The sequence below is a fragment of the Egretta garzetta genome, unplaced genomic scaffold, assembly GCF_000687185.1.
Source record: "Egretta garzetta isolate BGI_Z169 unplaced genomic scaffold, ASM68718v1 scaffold339, whole genome shotgun sequence".
NCBI lineage: Eukaryota > Metazoa > Chordata > Aves > Pelecaniformes > Ardeidae > Egretta > Egretta garzetta.
In genome coordinates this window covers 2,040,030-2,061,469 of record NW_009260800.1, presented here as the reverse complement: position 1 = coordinate 2,061,469, position 21,440 = coordinate 2,040,030, and the positions used below count along the sequence as shown (strand labels likewise).

The window sequence follows — 21,440 nt, the reverse complement described above, 5'->3', positions numbered from 1 at the left end:
AACATTTTTATTCCTCCTGAATATGTTGCTGGCATTACAGGTGAAACAGTCATGATAATTAGGTGAACCTGTGCTTCAACCCCCCCAGAGTTTAGATGTATTCCTTAAGGACAATCTGTAATGTATGGGAGGAGGTGTCAAACTTAAACTTTGGGCCCCCCTAGTCCCTCCCCCTCCCCTCAAAAAAGCATATTTTGGTAGCTAGCATACCTACCCACACATTCCCTACTGCCCTTTTAAAAGAGAGACTTTTAAGACTCTCTGAGTTCAAACAAGACGTTTGAGAGATGCTTAATTGGCCCCACTGGATGGGAAAGCATTAAATCCTGGTCCCCAACACTCATTCGGCGTAGCTTCTTTTTAAATGGCAAGCAGAATCATCTAATTCTATATACAAATCAACTAGCACGATACTGCTTGGTTGAAAGGGTCACCACAATTATGTAAAACATGAGTATTAACTATAATTGGGATAGTTTGCTAATACAATAAAAAGCTCTGAACATGAGAAAAGTTATGCTCACAGCAGTAGCTATCACTTTCTAAAGTAAGAATTCATGGATGAAATGACATGAAAAAGATGGTTATAAAATTTTAATGGAATGATAAAAGGCAAAAGTCAGCCTCTCAGCTGAATTCTTAAAATCCCTATATATCACAATCAGCTCCTTAACTGTAAAATCAATGTGGAGTATAACATGTTGTCAATGTGGTTGTCACTGGAGGGAAGACTGCAAAGTATGACAGCTACACAGCTCAGCCTGACAATGATGAAAATAAAATCATAAAGCTTTTTACATGGATGCAATTGTTTATAGAAGTAACTACTGAACATGGGAACAGTGGGCATCTTTTTCCTTAAGATCCTTAGTTCATATTTCAAACCATTTCATTACAGCATTAATACTAGAAGGTAGTTTCATTTTGGCAAATGAAATTATCTTTTATGGCAGGCTATTTTGCTCATCTGCTTCAAAAGTTCAGACTCGACTTAAAATGAAGGCACAACATTGCCATTCATCTTTTTTAATTCCCTGACTAGAACCACACATTTGTTTACTTATTGTACAGACCGGGGGAGCAAGGAGCTATACTCTCATGGATGTATTTTGGGGGATTCTGTATTTTCATTAATATATCGAGACATGTACCTGGACTACTGCCCTTTAAAGCTAATGAGAAATACCTGATTTGCTGGAAAACTCTCTCACTAAGCAGAATAGAAATTCTGTGCCTTTTATTCTTGAATCATTTACTCTTTTCAGGAACATGGACAATGAATACATATTAACATATTAACAAAATGCAGTGTCTTTCATGTACTACCGACTGTATCCATCAGAAAATCCAAATTGTGTAGCTCTGAGCACACGGGACCACAGGAATCTTTTATCACATCAGATCACAGAACCCAAAAGTCATTAAGATAGTCATGCAATGACATGCAGTCCATACAAACCCCTGCAAATACATATTAAGAGCCATCTTCAGAGTATTCAGACTTTTTGCCCTTTACCGCTCCAAACGCACATTCGTTCCAGAGCCTCCGCCTACCAGTTAAGAAACTTCTAATTCTTAATCTATAGGCATCCTCAGGCAGTTTGTACTATTTATCATACGATCATCATATCATATCTGCCACAATACTACTTCAGCTTAATTTGTCCTTCTGTCCTTTTGCTATTCACCCTGTCATGTATTTCACATGAATTTCTCTTCCCTTTATCACCTCACCAGGCTTCGTCTTCTCTTGCTTCAGTTTCCATTTATCTTTCTTGAGCACAGGTAACCACATTCACATCAACTAACTACGGATTCATTTATATGCCTAAATTATGTGGATCTAATTTACATAGCTAAAGTAGGATACCTGTCTTTTCAGACAACGCATATAATCAGCAGAGAAAGCAAGCACTTCCAAAAGCTGAGAACTGCATCATCTACCCTCTTGTCCGGCATTGCCTCTCCGTACTGTCTGCATAAGGAAGCTTTAAGGCAATAGGCCTCCTTGTCCTGAAACCAAAGCTTTGTGGCAAGCATGCAGAGGACCACACCATAGAACTCTATATGACAGGAATAATGCTTCCTTGTTTCGTCAAGAAATAGCTCAGCTGAAACATTGCAGGAGCTCTTCTTCTTTTTCTTTTTTTTTTTCTAGCAACTTCCATAAGTAACAATCTCAAGTGGCTACTGCAGACTTTTGACATCATTTATTGTGCATAAACATTGGACTGGCCTATAATTTCTTTATACATAAAAGAGAGTCCTGGAGTCACTTACGTAAGAACTAAAAAATAAAAAATTGGACTGCTTCATAGGCAGCTTGCAAAACCTTCTCTCTGAGCTAGTGCAAGCCAGGCAATTATAAAAGGGCTTCAGTAAGAGCTCTCTATACTGGAATCACACACTGACCCACGGGACTGAAATTTGCAGCCAATGCAGAGAATGTGCTGGTGACTGAGACGTCCTGCTGTACGCAATTCATTGGACTGCAGACAGTTTCTGGGACATTCAAAAGAAAAGAAAGGAATAGGCAGCTTTTCTCCAAAGTAGCAATTTTGCTAGCTTAAAACTTGCCCAAATGAAGATGGATATTCTCAAGCACTAGAAAAAAGCATGTTTCTCACTTGGGAACTATCCCTCTGATCAAAGATTATGCCATGTGGATTGCTAGCAGCCAATACAATTTTGCAAATCATAAAGCTACACCATAAGGATGCAGCATCTGCTATTGGGCCAGCTTCAGGTAATTATAACTAGCTCCTTTCCAGCTTCCTTCTCAGATAGCTCAAAGACTTGCCATAGCAAAAGGGAAAACTTTACTGATATCTTCTTTTTTGTACCTAGAAAATTTCATTTTATTTCTGAATGCAAAGCATGAACTTCTGCTCCCCGTTCAATGGTACATACTGACCTCTCAGTCCAGTGGTGATTACATTGATTGCAAGAGAGTTATCGTAAATTTACATTCACATTACTGAAAGCAAAATCTAATCCTGAAACTTCATCAACTGTTTCTATCTGTCTGGCAGTAAATAGTCTGATGCTATACTGACCAAGATCACTGGAACAAACATCTTTTATTAACACATGTTTAGCAGGTTTTAAAATATTCATAGGATATGTACATTGTTATCTGACACAGGCAGGTTAGACTTTAAAAAATGCATAGAATCCGTTACTAGCGCCAAACTCATGTAAATGGAAGTATTTGAAAATTATTTACAGCATTTTTTCTTGCATTAAAAAATACCCCCAACCTACTAATTTCTATATTAAGACATTTTATTATCAGATGCAACAGATTTTTATGTCAGCATTTGCTAATTTTCTCCTAGTTTACTAAAGATTTATCATAAATAAAATATAATATGCAGCTATATTGTGATATCATCAGCCTGTATTAGTAGAACTCTGTTGACTTTAAAAGTGGACATGTTGATTCACATTTATTGCTATCAGGTGTGTGTGCACATAAACACACACACAAGCATATCTTTTATTCCTACAGCTATTTTATACTCTGGTGAAACAAAAAAAGACATATTCACTGCATAAAATTCAATAAGAACATGTGTACATACTTATATTTCAACAGAGTAAGAGATATGGGAAATTTCTACTGTGAAATTGTACTTTAAAAAGTCAAAGTCTATTGGTTAGCAGGGCCAGGAATTAAGTGTACTTCTGCAACAAACTGTCAGTATAGGCAGTTTTACAAGAAACGTATTGAAACCTTGTCAGAAATACCGCTTATACCCAATGACAATCATTCGGTCTTAAGCAATTGAGTTGACTATCCTTTCACAGATGGCAGCCCTCCACAATGACACCAAAACCAGAGTCCTTTGTCACCACTGAAAGTTGAGGGGGTTTTCTGTATATTACAGGGGTTGTTGGATACTGTGGCCGTATCAGCATGCATTCTTTAGCACTATCAGTGCAAATGGAAGAAGACATTTTAGGGAAAATAAATTTCCCCTTGGAAACACGGAGTTTATAACTCAACTACAGAAGTTTGTTTTAAGCTAAGGAACAAGATACAGCATCATAGCTGAAGAGGCGAGTTGTTTGTTAATCTCAAAATATTTTAATTGTGTAAACACTGGCAGAGGCATATATTTTTCTTTTCTTGTTCTGAAGTTTCCTTTGGCAACCTTCCATACTAACCTAAAGCATTTTTGCAGCCAGGTTTTGCAGACGGTAGCATTTCACGTTAGTGCACAAAGACCATCCAAGTTCTATGCAGCAGGTAACTTCTACCTATATGCTCAAGAAGAATATATAGGAATGCATGTCCTGTGTAGGCCTTCTGCCCTATCCCTAACTTCCAGAAAGAGAATTTTAAAATTCTACACCTATTACTTTGCACAAAAAAATCATTTTTAGATATACTAACAAGTGATGCCTTTTAAATGCACATCTGTGCTCCTCCTACTTAAAAAGAAACAACACTATGTGAACTACCTGACCAGAGCTAAATAATCATTGGTCTTTGAACAAAATAGTGGCTGCATTTAGAGAAATTTAAGAATATTGTAGCTGCTTCTGGTAACAAACAATTACAATAAAGGAAATGAATCTCAACAAAGATTTTCACAGGTAGATAACATATTTCCAGTATGTAAGGACCAAGTTGACTACTTACTTTTTATTAGGTAATTACTTATAGCTAACGAGTTCATAGAAGCATTTATACCTTTGGAGCGTAAATGGATTTATCAGATAAATTTCTGTTGTGAATTATTTGTTCAGCTTCAAAGAAAAATGTTTTACCCTGGTGGGACCACGTTTTCTTCTGGGTGTTTTCTCAAGATAGACAGCTATCCATTTAGAAAAGGGACTAAAATGAAAACGAGTCACCAGCACTGAATATTTGCTACAACAATTGCATATGAGCATCAGGTTAAATTTGTGATCTGAAACGTAGATTTCATATCAGTATAAAACAGAGTAAGACCACAAGGCACTTTGGTGTGAAGGCAGAGAAAGCAACATAGTAATGAAACCAGTAACGAAACATCTCCCACCCTCCTGCCTTTTCCTGCTCAGAATTACTTACTTCATTGCTAAGCAAGATATAACAGGAAAAATCTCTTTAGAAAATACTCAATTTCTCTAAAATTTGGTACAGTGGGGTCATCCATTACTGATTTAAAAAAAAAAAAAAAAGCAAAGAATATATTTGAAAACAACAGATTTTTCCAAAAAGTGTGCTATTAGATAACCTGCTACATTGTAAGGGAAAACTAATAGCTCGGTTTCTTAAAGAAAAGATGGAAAATATGTATTTTGTATATGTGTTATGTACAACAAAGCTCAAGTTTTGTTATGTGTTTCTGCTTACTCACAGTGTCAGGTGCAAAATCCTACCCTGCCAACTAAATGGCTGTACCTAAATGCTGATATGTGTCTGTTAAATCAAGGGACTGTTGAACAAATTATGTGGAGTGAGTCTGCAGAATGTAGAACTATTAACAAGGAAAGTGATGGGACTGGCAATGACAAACTCAGTTCCAGGCCAGTAAATCACCACTGTGAATTAACAAAGATCACTGGAAATGCAAAGTTCTGTTCAGCTGTGGCACAGCTCAGGTATTCTCAACGCAGAGATAAGACAACTGTCATATACTATTAACTTCAACTTACTTTCTCTGATATGACTGGAATCAGAATCAAGTCCCTGAATATAAAGGAATATCGCTTACAAAGCTGTACTTACCAATGTATCTTAAACTAACCATATATGAACATACATCCATGGAGGGATATTGTATAAAGAAATAAGATATTACTTCAAAAAACATATATTTAAAAATTCATGTTTTATGAAAATCTAAGACAACATATACTTGATCCCTTATGAGTTATTGCAAGTTAATATTCAGGAAGGAAATGCATTATTGCTATTTAACTGAGATAAATTATGCGCAATGGCAGCTGAACTGTTATTTGTATTTTCTGCTGACGGGATTTAAACAAGATCGGACTGCTTACTGTCCTCTGCTGTAGTCATTGAAGTCCAGTTGCTATAAGCATTGCCATAACCATTGGAGGCAACCACTCTCATCTCGTACTCAGTGTATGGCTGAAGATCTCTAACCACGTGTTGTAAGGAAGCAGTAGGGTTGGAAAGCAAACTGCAAAAGAAAAGCAGCATGAGTTACATCATTAAACATCCCAGCATCTAAAGAAAGACTAAAACATTACATGTCTGGTAACAAAACCAGCCACCCTAAAGCCAAGCCATATTCAAGATAACAGGACTTTTCTTGCTCAGCAGTTGATGGTGGCCTTGCTATGGTTTGCGTACTCTAAAATGTCACCAGCAGAATGCCTCCGCCGCATCTGGAGTCCGTAGCTGGGCACGCCTGGGGCGTTGTTGCGAACTGGTGTAGACCAGACAACCTGAAGACTGGTCGGAGTGGCAGATGAAAGCCTTGGAGGCATCACGCCATCTGGAGCTGTCGAAAAACATGGATGAATTAGAGCAGAGAAAACCATGGAGAACATATGCCGGGTGGAAACAAAATGCTCCATATACTGGAAAAACTGTTCCTCAGGATCAACAGCAATGTTAACATGGTCCATTTAGTTTAGCATTTTCACTACTGAACAATGCTATTTCTTTATTTTCTTCTTTCCAATACAGTTAAGTGAATATCCCTTTGCTAAAAGCAAACCTCCAAACACCAGAAGTAATTCAGAAGCAACATATTCTCTACCACCTGTTCAAGTATTATCTACTTCTCCTTGTGCCCAGCTCTGCCACCCTGAGAAGTTAAAGGAATGTTCACAGAAATGTTACCCAGCAAAAGTAAAATTGATCAGAATTTTTATCATTCAGATGCCTTCTCACCCTAATAAATTAATAATAATTTTAAAAGAAAACAGCAGAAATTTTAAGAGAAAAAAGGTCTTTAGGTAGAAATCAAAATAGATTCACTGAAGTGTCAGTCTCTAGCCCACTGTTTTGTTAAGGAAATTAATTTTTATGAAGTCCAGGAACTGCAGATCAAAATCTGTCAGTAATGATACCACCAATGACCTTTAACTGCTGCAAATTTCACTGCATGCAATAAAAAGAACTGTGCCAGTTTTCACCCGAGAGTTTATGGCTTTGTTTTTTCTTTAAGAAGAAAACAATCTGTTGAAGAAATTTTCTGTATATAAACACATCTGGAACTTTTATATATAATGTATGCCTGTAGCTGTAGCTCTGTAGCTCTTTTCCAGAGAGTTAAAGCACTGGAAAGTTACTGCCTTTGTCATTTAAACTCTTGTATAATAGTTTTGCTTTTCATGGTCCAGTAGTTACCATTTGCTTCTTACTTTGGTTTTTCCAACAGAAATTTTTTTGTTGCTCTTATTTTCTTCCTTCTCTCTATTGGAAAAAAACAGTCCCACAGATCTGCAACTTAAGGTGGTGTTGGAAGTCTCAGGGCCTAAATTGTAAGTTGTAATATGAGTGAACATTTTTTTACGGTAAGTTTTATGATTTTCATTTACCACCTGGATATGAGGTGGTTACTAAGAGGAAAGTAACAGACTGCGATACATTGTCCGAATCATTCTCTTCCTGAAACAGGTGAAAGGATGGCATTGATTCAGGAAAAAAAAAAAAAAGTCATGTCATATACAATGGTTTGTTATGTATACAAACATATATATATACAGAAATATGTGAACTAGCACCTGGCTGGTTTACTCTGATTATACACACTTATGACTAGGGAACTTCAAAATTCTTCAACTCCAGCTCCAAAATGTATTGTGTAGAAAGGCACAAGACATGGTTTGCTCCAATCTAGAGACTTGTTCCCTTTCCCTTGAGTTCAAGATCTCCCAGTTCTCATAAGAAATTTTTAGTAAAAGCTGGCTGTTGGGGTACCAGAGTTATTACCAGGTATTTTACTTCTGAGAATTAGCCCCTAGCCCTGCAACTCTCCTGTTTTTTTCAGGACAAAATGAAGTGGAACAGGATCCCCAGCTTCCCTCACTCTCTTCCCCTCCTCTCTGTTGCTGTGAAAAAGACAACATACAATTTTTGGGCTTGAGCCAGCTTGGCTGCCTTTGGATGCTTCCTCCTGCTGCTTTTATCTAGACCTAGGCAATAAGGCTCCAGTAAAACCCAAGTAAACTTGAAATCTTCCTGTTTCCAGATCCGGGAGATGTCTGAGACTAAGATAATTCATGGTCTGCAAATCCATTGCCAACACCTTCAAGGCCAATCAAGAGCTTGTGAGCACCTCAACTCAGAGGGAAGATGATGGCTGATTTAACTTGAACAGCCCCCAACATCCCTCCAGCTGAGCCATCAAAACCAAACATCTGCACACCAAATGCCTCTGTATGTGAATTAAATTCACTCTCAGAGTAAAATGGAGAACATATATTTACCTCACTTAACATTGTTCTGTTTAGCAGCAACATAACTAATGTTGGAGTTAAATTCTGAATTACGGGGGCTTAAATCTTATAGGTGTAAAGTACAGTACTCGCAGATAATTATGAATTATTTTGGCATCCCTCTATAAAGTGATTCCTGAAGTTGTTAGCAGGCAAACTCAGCCAGCATGAGAAAGATGGCACAAATAATGTAAAAACTTTAACTAGAGGGGTTTAAAGTGTTTTTACAAGCTGACACTAACAGAAAGATTCAGTATCCCCTCAAAGCAAGGCGCTACCTCATTTAGAACTGTACTGTCTGTAAGCTTAAAATGCACCAGTTGTTTAAGTGCACACAGAAATTCTACACAGAAAAAAAAAAAAAAAAAGAGCTACATCTAAAAATGAATCTAATTAAGCTGAGCTGTAATTTGGCCAGAAAGCCAAAGTTCACATTGTTATGGAGGAGACAGTATGAGCAACTCACTGAGGAGGCAAAAGCGTTAAATTTATTTCCATTTCTGTCAGGACACAACACTTCACCTTTGTCTTTCATTTCTCAATCTGTTAAATGGAGATAATAATACTTATCCTTCTTTGTAAAGCTCTCTGAGATCTACAAAGTAAAAGCTCCGATTAAGCTTTATGTATGTATGGTGGTGGTTATTATAGCGATACAGGAACGTTCATCAAAAAACAAAGATGTAGCTGTCTAAATGTCAATAACAATTCACAGTGCGGATGTTATTTTAATGGCGTAGGTAATCTCAGCTAAATGTTCAAATCTCTTCTACCAACAAAAGCACAGCATAGGGAAGAGTAGAAAATTTGGACAAATCTCTTCTGTGAAAGTCGACTGACCTGTAGAACAAGCCTAGCTGACTACTTTCAAACCAGCAAGTTAGAATATGCAGCAACTTTAATTTAACCTCAAAGACTTCCTGTAGCTCACAGAGAATGTCCTCAGCTGTGCACTAGCGAGTAGCCTCAGCTATGGGCTTCCAAAGGAATGGGGCAGGAGGGTACAACAAAGAAATTGTCAAGTCTCTGCTGAGTCATAATGAGAAAGGTGCTCTGTTAAACTAATCACGTTTTGATCATTAAAACCACAGAGCACTTCTCCCCCCCCCAAATGGCAATTCTAAATTGCATACAAAACATCCTTTGACTATTTCAAACACTCCTCATCACCAAGGTCTTCAGTGTAACATTTCCCTCAGCTTAACCCTTTTTATCCGATCCATATTCCCGAGAGACTCCTTACTACCCAAGTAATAACTGGCAACCAGCAATAATTCTACTACGAATTTCTCAACAGAAGAGCCATGTATCTATCAGGTTGATATATCGTCTTTAAGATGCAATGTTGCTCAAAAAGCTCCCCTCAAGCTTTAATATGACCCTCAGGGGGCAACCACTCCACTTGCAACCTACTGAATCAACATCTAGCCCAGTAAATCCTCACTTAGCAGGGCAGAAAGTCACGCTTTGTATATGAAGAGACTACAAAGGTAGAATAAAATATTTAATCAGAAGTCAATTTTAATCAAAGAATTCATAAACAGCCCCGCAAAATAATAAAAACTGAAGACCGTTTCAAGCTGACAATGATATATTGTATCCCAGATACTCAGGTATGTGCAGATGAGTCAGGAAAGAGCTGATCCCTGCTTGGCCACTAATGTGCTAAGCAGTCTTTGAAAAGTGTTTCAACTTCTTGTCTATATTTCCTTATCTTAATGTATGCAGTAGTAGTCAGCTTTGTAAGTATTTGTTTATTTTAGGACAGCAAGCATTGTGTTAAATGGTTGTGCTTAATCATTTATTCCATGTTGAAAGCCTATTTTTCTGAGAGGTATTCATTGTATTTATCATAAGGATATATCTGAAATTTATATTTTCTGAAAGTGGAACACTTTAAGTAGGATTATTAAAAGTGAACTATCATTAGGACAATAAATTATCATTTAGTGATAAAAATGCTTGCACTATTAATCTTTAATCTAAGAGGATGAAAAGTCAGTCGATCTCTATTTGATATCTATCAAATTGGTGTAAACTCCCACTAACTTTGATGTGAAGTGACACCACTTTTAACAGTGATCAGATATATTGGCCCCGCTGTATCCATAATATCTGCAGATAGGCAGCTAGAGTAGTTTGGAGCTATGTGAATGTAACTCTACAATTTGCCACATCTGCATGCGAAAAATACTTAGCACAGATGATGCATTTGCACCTTATCGAAATATTTTCCATACACATGTATACAAATGATAACTGCAGGTATTTAACTACAGAGAAGGAAACCAGGCTCTCCACAGTTTGTGCCACAACAACAAGGAAAAATTTCAGTCAGACTGCCCTTAAATGAATGTCTCGCTAAGTCATGCCTACTCTCACTCTTTTCCAGGTTCAATTCACAAACCCCATTTCTTTATCTCATTGCAGTGGTTGTTTAGATACTCCTGATTCATTTTCTATTTTAGGTGCCCATACTGAGATCATCTCATTACCGCACTTTTTTATAGCAATGTGTTCTGCACATTGACATTTGTTTCTCTTGATTTTCCCAGGTATGCCTGTTATCTAGTTGTTTGCCCAGTCCAAATAATTCCAGTCATTGCACTCTCCATAATTCTCAACATGGCCATGTGTTTTTGTTTCATTTAACCGAGACAGGCCATGATGCTGGGCCATATGTCATCACTAGAAGGGCATGCTAGTTATAAACCTTTATCTGTTGGCAAAGCAGAAGATTGCTTTTTTGTTTCTTATCTTCACAGGTTCATTGAAGTTTACTCCGGTTTGGTTTTTAACTCTCTTTTCCCAGTTGTCTTTCCTACTCGGTGTATAGCAGATGCACACAGTTGTTCTTGATTTTTCTTTTAATATTTATGTTCAACCATGTTGTTTTCCACGTACTCAATGCCTAAGGAATGCATGGAGGATTCTTGGATTTTCTTTTTAATTTTATAATTTCACTGACATATGTTTTCAGTTACAGATATATCTCCATCTAACAATATATATACCAGGGACAACGCACCCCTTATTCAAAACACATCCATGCACTTTGGAACATACAATGTGAAAGGTCCACAGTGGCCTTCTTGCTTGCTCTGGCACAGGGGGCTTGGGAAGAAAGGAAGCTGCGCTATGGGAAAAAGCAAGTAAAGAGACATAAAAGCATAGCTTAAGGCCTCCATAAACTTCCAGTAAAGCCAAACCTGTTCACATTCATGAAAGTTTCTTTTCAGAAGTATAACATAAACAGGGTACAGAAATATGTTGTTCTCTCTTTGTGATTCATCCTGTTTTATACAATAGTAATTTCACTTGAAAAGGCATGGCTTTGTAAATCTTTTCACTTTGAGTATTAATCACGTTACTTGTATTTGTAAGGCACAATATCACTTGGAAAAATGAAAATAAGAAGTTTGAAAAATCCAAAATTTATCTTTATCTGTATTGAGTGTGCAAGCTCTAACTGCAAATTTTCCTCCAGTTGTGCTATTTGGTATTCCAAGCTGCTGAGTACAATTTTAGTAGGGCCCTGAAAATTAACTCAGGCTTTATTCCATGACCCACAGACCTGAAGTTTAAGACAATTGTTTTTTTGAAATCACAGAGCAGGTTTACTTAATCCTCCTTAATACTGCTCTAGCAAAAAGCAAAATCGTACATTCCCCTCCTTCTAATGAACTTTTCTTCATGTACAACCTCAACATCTGCAATCCAGATATGGGTTTCAAGCAAAAAAATGTGTAAGAGATGCTCCTTTCCTAAGTGTTATATTTTACTGAGGTCAACACTATAAAAATGCCTTAAAGATTTGTCACCTTTACCTTTATATAAGAAGTAACCTGCCTTGTGTAAAGGCAAAAAAAGAATGCCAATAAGCAATTAGCTGAATGATTAATGATTTTAATACCTGTAATAAAGACATTGGATGGAATTTATAACTGCCCACTAAAGCTAATTATTCATCAGACTGTTTAAAAGGATGCTTAGCCAATAACTGTCATATCACAAAATTAATTTTTAAAAAAATACTATGAGGAAAAAACATAAGGATTGGTATTATAGAATCAGGCAGAACCCACAATTAAACAAACAGGTCCTGCAGGTTAATTGTGACTCTGGTTACTGGAAAATGAAATATCTCTGTGAAGTAGCTTTGAGAAACTATCAGATTGCCTGTTTTTCCTTAGGGGGACAGATGTGATGAGCAGAGGGAACAAGATCCTCTCTATCCTCATGCTATAGCTTCAGCTTCCTGCATGAGACAGCTTTAAAGATGAATTTAAGGAATTATTTTTTTTCTCTTTCTTTTGAAAGGAAGAAGGTGAAAGAATTTGACATCATCTTCAAAATCTTGAAGCTTCTGTTACAATTGGTATCTGCAGGCAGAGAGCTATGACCAGAGGCAGGCATGCTAGCTTCCACATGGATGGAAACATCTCTGGTGAGAGTCTCATACACTGCTGGTGAGGAGACACTTGGCTGAAGTTTCTTTCTTAATGTTAATGGCACAATTTCAAACATCCACAGGCTGGCTTTTAAGCTTTTTACTTTACATTTGAAACTAGAGAGTTCTTAGGTAGCTCTGGAAATAGGGGATTCCCAAAAGCAACACAAAAAGCAAATTGAATCAGTGGGGGTTGGGAAAAGACCAGGGAAGAAAGTTTAAACCTATGTAGTTTAAAGAATAATAGAAGAGCAAAGAGCTAGACATATGGGAATCTTCAGCTTCACAGAAGTTTTGCAAAGAGAATCTCTGTGTCCTGGGAAACAGGACATACAGTAATGGGATTAAACTGCTGCGAGGAAGATTTCACATCTCTATCAGACTAAACAAATGCTTTACTAGAAGTGAGACAACTTATGGTTTTGAGGAAAGAAGATGCACCAGATGATTTCCTGATGAACTCTTTTTTTCAGCCTCATAATTCAACGAAGGGGACTCTAATATAACAGAAGATGAAGAAGGAACAAATTAAAAGGAAAAGGCACAGAGGTGGTGATGTTACAAGAAGCATATGCCTCAGTTTGAAGCGTAAGTTGTTGAAAATTAACTTTTAATGTTGTTTTTTTTTCTATGACTGAAAGCAAAAGGATAACATAGGATATTCAAAAATTTAAAAAAAGCAGCATTCTACTTGAACGAGTGGATGTGTTTTCTACAAATGATTGTAGCTATATCTCCATTCAATGTGGCAAAAGACACCAAGGCAATACAGCAACCTACCTGAATGCTAAAGAAAGTGAGATTAAATAAGAATTAAATAATTAATTCTCATTAAATAAGAAGTCTCCTGGTTCAAATGCTAGCATAGTGTGCACTCCTGCAGTATGAAGGTGCCAGTGGACTGTTACCCACAGAACAGCCCACCCTGCTGGCAGAGGGTGTGTGTTTTGACAGAAGCATCGGTTCATATATGCCTAAATGTACAGACAAGAGAATAATGCTGGTTTGCAAATAAATTAGATCAGCAATAAGATTATCTGTAGTTATTTTCAAACCATAAATTTCTCTGCAGTACATAGAGGATGTACTGCAGAGATGGTGTGAAATACTACCATTTCTGATGGAATCCAAGCTTGAGAGTGTCCATAAATAGAAAATGGATCTGACAAGATGACAGATTAGCTGGTGTTAGGGAGCCACTATGCACAGTGGGTGGTGCCATCTTATTACATCTTGAATGTCTTACAGGTACCTGGGAGATCCAGGTCATTGGACTATCTTTTGGCCATGAAACAACTGAAGCCATAACAGACATTTCCCCGTTCAAATTCTTTCCTTATTTGCAAAAAGAGGAAGAAAAGAGGTTTCCTCAAAGTTTCTGCCCCTAGAAATCCAGGCAACACAGAGCTGGATTTGGTTCACAGCTGCTAATTAACTTCTTTATGCCATATGTGGTAATCACAAAAAAACCCTTGTCCCATTATCAATGACTTTTTATAGGGAAAATGGGAGGCAGGTGTTGAGAAAGAAGAAAGTGATTCTTCCCATCTGTAGTTGTTGTCCCCTCTCATTTCCTCCACAGACAGCACCAGCAGAAAGTCTGATTCTGGCATGCCTGGAGGGTACCAGCCCTCTGCCATGGCTCTGCCAAACCACCGCACCCCTCCAAGCTGCCACTTATTCTCCTTCCTTTTCTGTAACAGAAAAATGTGCATTTACACTGCCTCATTTCCAGTGGCATTTACATGTTGTTTAGAAACGAATACTATATAGTACGATGATTTACAGAGAGAACATTTAGAAAAAGAAAAATCAGTATTATTGAATAATAAAAGTAAAATCTTGGTTATAAATGAGGAAAAACAATCACCTTACTGTTAACTAAAAATACCCATTGTTTATACCAATAAAGGAACCATTCTTCACAGCAGACTCACATATTAAAGGGTCAGCTGACTATCAATACGGGGATTTACATGTTGCAAAGACCAAGGCACTGCCTCCTTGGGTGTGAGTACATTTGCATGCCTCAGCTGAGGACGTGCCATCATTAATACATTTCATTACAGCTTTGGTTTTGGTTCTAGACTCCTGATGGTACTGATATAAAACAATACTAAAGCTACAACCCATAGCTGGTCTCATCGTGTTTCAGATTTTGTGATGTGTTCATGGTGTGATATTCCCACAACCACTGTTCATACACCATTGTTTTCTGCAAGGAGCTTGTAGAGTTTCCGAAAGCTTTTGTATATTCCAACTTACCTAATCTTCTGAAATATATCTTTATGAAATATATGTATATGACATATGAGAAAAGCAACTAGCTCTTGGATATTTTGTTCGTACATCAAAAAGCGCCATAGGAGTGCACTAGGGAATATGTTGTCAAAGAAACCATGGAATTTTATCTTCTCATTTCCCATTTTCTCTAAGGTGTAGGTGCTTATCACAACAATATCAAAGTGTCTTCTGTTTCAATGCACTGAAATAAATATATTCCCACTGAAAGTCATGAAGGAAATTCAGAAATTGGGAAGGTACAAAATCTAATAAACATTACAGAATCTAACTTTACAGACTGGGAGTCTCCTATTTGCTTGCAAGAATTGTTGTTCACCTAAAGACAGTGGAAGTCATGCCCTTAAAATACTGAGGATATAATTCTTTGAAAATTTACCTCTTCTAGTTCAATCAAGTGTCTCCTAAAATTTTGCTCCCTGGAGGTACTTCTTCAGTAGCAACCATACTCTCACAAATGGAAGTTAAAAAACCAAAAAAAAATTTAAAAAATTTACTCCTTTTCTCCAATCCTCAAGCTATTAAAAAGCGTATTATCTTTTCCTATTCACCTGGGATGGACAAGGCTGAAAACAAAAATATCAAAGTAACAATACTTATTAAGCAGAATCTCTGGTTTGTGTGTTACCTTAACCTGCTTCTCAATTCACTCAAAGACATTCAAAGCATATAGCCTTTGAAGTAGCCTATACTCTAGTTTTCTTCTGCAAAGTACAGCATATGTCAGGTTCAGACAAAATACCAAAAATGACTGTATATTTTATTAAAAGCCTATTTTTCCCTCTCTCTCTTTTTAACAAAAGTCTAATTTAGTTGTTGTTCCCTTAGGTACAAAGTACACAGTTCATAATTCATTTGATATAAAATGTCAGTTTAGATTTTTGCACTTCTTTGATAAATGAGAAAAAACATGTACATTTCAATTTCCTTCTATGAGGTTTTACTAGCAGAAGCCCCCCTCCCATTGTGCTGCTCAAAGACCTTTGTGTTAAATTAAACATCAAGATTCAGAAACTGTAGGGAATGATATTTCCAAGACATACAGTACAAATATATGAGACTGGGAAAAAAGGTAATGATTTTCCCTACCAGTAAAGTGATCTCTCCCAAAGAGCATCTTTGATCCTTGAATTAGTTCTCAGTTATAATTTAATATATCAAAACTGTCAGCAGCTTTCCTTACATTTAGACACAAAGTGTTATAGTCAGCTCCACAAAGAGCAAAATACAACATTCAGGGGCTTGCTCCCCTCCCAACATGCGCTTGTGACTCTAAAGTCCATCAATATTAATGGGAAAAATCCATTCACATCAAAGGAGATGGCAGAGAATTAATTTAATTGTATCTGTCATCATTAACAGTATGGAGTGTGTTTTCCTATATAACCAAATCCTTCCATTGATCAACACGCAAAACTCTCAGGGTGGGTAACCTGCACAACGACAAAGAGCAGAATAAAAAATTTAGTTCCGGAAATAAAACTACTATAATTAGGAAAATAACAACAAGACACTGTATATTATTCTCTTATGTAACACATGAGACCGAGGCCAACAAATCTAAACTATCACATTTACAGAGTAAACAAGAATTCTTATCACTTCTCAAAATTGCCAACTGCAATGCTATGGCTGTCACTTCACATTACAGTCTAGTTCAACAGCTGCAGTATCAATAAATTAAGCTGTATTAGAAAATAGCAATAGGATCACATTCTGATGCTCACGCTGAGCATCAGCACTGATGAACAACATACATCCAGATCCACAAATGCCCAGAACTCAGGATCTGCTCCTCTTGTCCCCTTTGCTGCTGACAGGCATGCTGCCTTACCCTGACCAAAGAAGCTTCTTTAGCCTGGGGTACAATAGTACCTACTCTGTCTTCTCCCCTAGTAAATAAATCTTCCCCCCACCTCCCACCATAGTAAGAGTTTCAACAGGACAGATGGGCAGTGTCCTGCCTTCCTTGCTTATGAGCCTAGAGATTAGTAAGCTGCCCAGCAAGGGGGAGATGGGAATGTTAGTCACTTTAGGACGAATAATCCAGATCTCCTTTTCCTGGCCAGCGCTCTAACAGAGATAAACTATGACAGAATATGAAAGGTGACACCTCCGTTCCACCTAACTGTGGCAAAAATCCCTAACTGTTTTTATGGATTGGTCCCCCACTATAAATAGCATTTCAATTGACAGAAATATGATCCAGGTGCTATCCACTGAAGCAAAATATTTAATATTTAAGGTGAATAAAAAGCAATTCAGATGAGCCTATTCACACATGGAAATAATCCGTGCAAAATATACAGTTGACTTATCTGATGAATAGGGTAAAAGGATTACAACCTTTTATACCTGACCCATCCACATAGGAATGTTCATACAGCATTATTAAGCAGCTACTCTTCAGTTAATGTCCTGTTCTAGATACTTTTAACAAATAAACCATTTATATGAATTAATTCTTGGCTTCATTTCCTCAGATAATGCTGAAGAACTCATAAATCCACTAGAACTGGTAGAAGTGTGTCAATATACAGCAATGAATGATCTGTTCCCAAGTATTTTTACTGAAAAGACCTTGGTTACTGTCTTCTTGTTCAAAATTGGGTAGCCTAATTGATTAAAAGTCTTAGTAACAGCATCACGTTTTATTCAAACCCAGGCCAGGCTGACTGTGTTTTGCCTTATATGCTGCAAGACTTGTCACAGCATTTATTCCAGTCTGCACATACAATTCACCACATGTTGAGGTAAAGGAAAAACCTCAGCAATACTTACTCTCTACAATGCAGATTTTCTGCGATCTGTTGACAAAAAGTAGAAAGTCGGGGAAAACTTCCTCTCCTTTGTTCATTTTTGAAACATAGACTGAAAAGGCTAAATCCTCATCACAGAAAATTTACAGCCGCTTAATTCAGATTACAACCATCAGGAACATCCTGTTGAATTTTTTGGACAGCACTATCAATTTCTTACGAATAACCCTCTGAAATAGGCTTCTTAGTATGTAAGAGCACTCACAACTTCGGTGGAAGGAAAAAATAGAGAGAAGTATTCTTTCTTTATATAATGCCATCTCTTCACTCATTCAACTTCTTTTCTTCTTACATGTTCTATTAGAGCTATTTAGATAATTTAAAATCTAAAATCAGGCGACCTGAATCCATGTGTTTTCTACGTACATAAGTGGCCACATTCAAGTATGGTGACGCCTTTCACGGAGAGGCAATACCCCAGTCTAAGCTGAGGGACAAGAAGAGAGGCTGACAAACTTTCTGACATGTATATTACAGTTTTCAGCATGAGGCTGAATATAAAAATCTCTTTTACCTTCCCTTACTAACAAATGCCTGCCTTTCTATCTATCTGTGGGAGTAACAACCTTCAGCCACTTCAGAAGCCTACTGGAAACCTGAATTAGTGAACATTTGTAAAAATCATAAAAGTAAATATATCATATTCTTATATATATATGATATATTATATATCTTGCAAATAGTAAGAATTAATATAATTCAATAATGGACATATCCCACCATAACAGGAAATACATGAACTCCCTTTCTCTCTAGTTTTACTAACCTGAAATTATCTAAGAGCATAGTATTTCCTTGTGTATTTTCTTGTCAGAAAAATACATAAGACTTGCATACAGATCCAAAGAAAAAAAAAAAAACACAAACATCCAGCATGTATGCATGAACATGCACATACTAATGTATCATACACATATCTGTGTGCGTGCATCTGCACACGCGTGCAGGCACAAAAATAAATGTTCAGAAAGAAAAACACAGTGAGGAAAAACTATCAAATGTCAGAAATTACTAAGGGCTATAGGCTCTTACAGTCACCTTTGTTGTAAGAAAGAGGGTAACATATAACAACACTGCATTATAGGGACAGCAGAGGAGAAATGGTGAATCTAATGACTGATGCTCACTCAGCTTCGCTTTTCTCTCCCTGCCTGTCTTTACGGAGAAGCTTATTTCTCCTTAGGTACTTCGTCAACTAGCCCAAAGATAACTGCATAGATGTTACATGACGAGGAGCACTACACTAGGAAAAAGTAGGGGAAGTCAGACGGAAAACAGCATGAGAACATATATTTAACTATATGGAGGAAAAATATGTTAATTCTGCAAAGTGTTTTAAGAATTCAGAAACAAAGTTTAATTTTTTTTAAGTTCAGTTTCAAACCTATTTCCAAACTACACAGAAAACACCCAAACAGGACTTAACAGGAGTTATTTTTAACCATAAAGGAAACCAGCAAAAAAAGCAAAAGCACTTTTATGGCCCTGATGTTTAAGAAAGATCATCTCTGGTTTTGTCCCCAGCTAAAGAGAGCAAAAGAATCTGATCTGATTCCCTCTACATTTTTACCCTCAGCAAGATCTTGAGAGACCCATAATTTTTCCCCCCTTAAGCTGTTGGGGTTTTTTTTTTAATATGAAAACATGACAGATAAGTAACAGGGTGACAGAGCTTTGCTGAAGGCTTACAGAGTTCGTTGCAAACAGAGGAACTTCAAAGCTTCCTCAACTGTGCATAGTAGCTCAAAAAAAAACCCTTGCTATTTTACTCAAGTGATTTATGATCAGCAGGCTAACTTCCATAATCTAGATGCTTCAACTGCAGAAAATATAGAATGAAATGGCAAAAAAACCCCACACCAACATCCAAACTCAAAAAAACCCAACCCACAGATATTTGCCTTTGCTGACAGTTAATGAAAATGCCATCTTATTCTGGAAACTACAGGGGCAGGAGTTGTCAAAAGTAAGTATAATAAAGTGAGCTTTTTAGAAAAGCAGTGCAAATCATAGTAGCAAAGTAACATAAAAATTGATCCAATTCCTAATACTTGCATATGTCTGGAAAATGGTTCAAAAGACAAAAATGACAGTGTGATTTTTCAAATGTCTTCTGTATGTTTTCACTAGGAATTTCAATGTCATTTTATTGTAGAATTCCTTCAACAGAAGAACCTAATTTATCGCATAGAGAATGTTGACTTTAATTAGGGTACTGAACAGTCTAGTTTGGATTTACACAGAATGAAGAAAAAAAACCTAACCATGAATAGGCTTAAGATTATATAAAAATTGCATACTTCATCTAAATTGTGTCCTTTTTTATGTAAAATTGAAATTGGTTTGAAATAGGTTTATGTGATGGTAGGTAATCATTTTAAATAATGATATGCTGCTAAATTCCACAGCAGCAAACTTTTCCCACTCTCATATTCTTCTATTTTTCAGAAGAAAAATCAAGCTGTAGTTTTCCAGCGTGAAATCTGCTCTACTGCAGATTTCTTCCAAGAGATTGTAAGTACTGCCCAGACCTCATGCTAAGGCTAAGGTTTTGGAAAGACCTGGAGTGAGACCTCTACAATGAGGTTAATTGCCTGCTTATAGATGATCAATTGGCTATTTCAGGCTGTTGCATGGTTCTCCGTTTCTCATCTAGTGCTCCCCAAGCAAGCAAAAACATCCATGTTCTTCTAGGCAGCTAAAGTTATAATTTTTATCTTCTTTCTCCATTTCATGCAGCTCTAGAAGACAGAAAGCAACCTAAGAGCTGACAAATACAGATGTCTTATGTCTGGATCACTAAAAGAGAATCACTGTAACTATGGGAGATCTGCCCAGCCCCAGAAGGACAGGGTGCCAGTGCAAAGGGAAGGGGGCAATCAGAAGGAAAAAAAAAAAAAAAAAAAGAGATAGCTGGAGTGTCATTGCCTTCTGGCAATCTCTACCTTTATGAGTAGGGACTTAAACTAAGGTTCAATTTAAAGCAACCTTGAGGCGGTCCTTTATGATGTGTGGAGTTAGGCTGAGCTCCAACTAGCTACAATTTAGAAAATGAGCAGTAAAGCAGGCACCTCTGTGCCTCCAGTTGCCAGGGTCTGAAGACACAGCCTTTCAGGAATGAGATTTACTTTTCTCTTCTCTTGCCACCCAAAACACCCACCCAAACCCAAGAATAGACACAGTATGAGCTCACTGAAAGATGTGCCGAACAGACTGGGCGAGGGGAATAAAAGAAGAAAGTAGAACTAATGAAAATGACAATCAGTTCAATACTGCAGAGGTTAGAGAAGAATTATTGTTTCATTAGAACAACTCCCAGTTTTCCACACAAGCACTCTTGCAATCGTACCCTTATATCCCCATGAAATCATCTTTCTGGACAAAAGGAAGTGGAACGGGCAATTTACACAGCTTGCCACTGACACTCTTTAATTAGCTAGGTCATTGATGGGAGATGTAGG

The 21,440-nt window shown here is 37.2% G+C and overlaps 1 protein-coding gene across 1 annotated transcript in view; it reads right to left on the bottom strand.

Annotated features, from left to right (window-relative positions):
* The window catches only part of USH2A (usherin), a 407,979-nt gene that overhangs the window by 138,069 nt on the left and 248,470 nt on the right, over positions 1-21,440 (bottom strand). Inside the window, 2 exon segments of the mRNA XM_009646839.1 lie at positions 5,998-6,140; positions 6,314-6,464. Of these exon segments, the coding sequence (XP_009645134.1) occupies positions 5,998-6,140; positions 6,314-6,464 (294 nt within the window).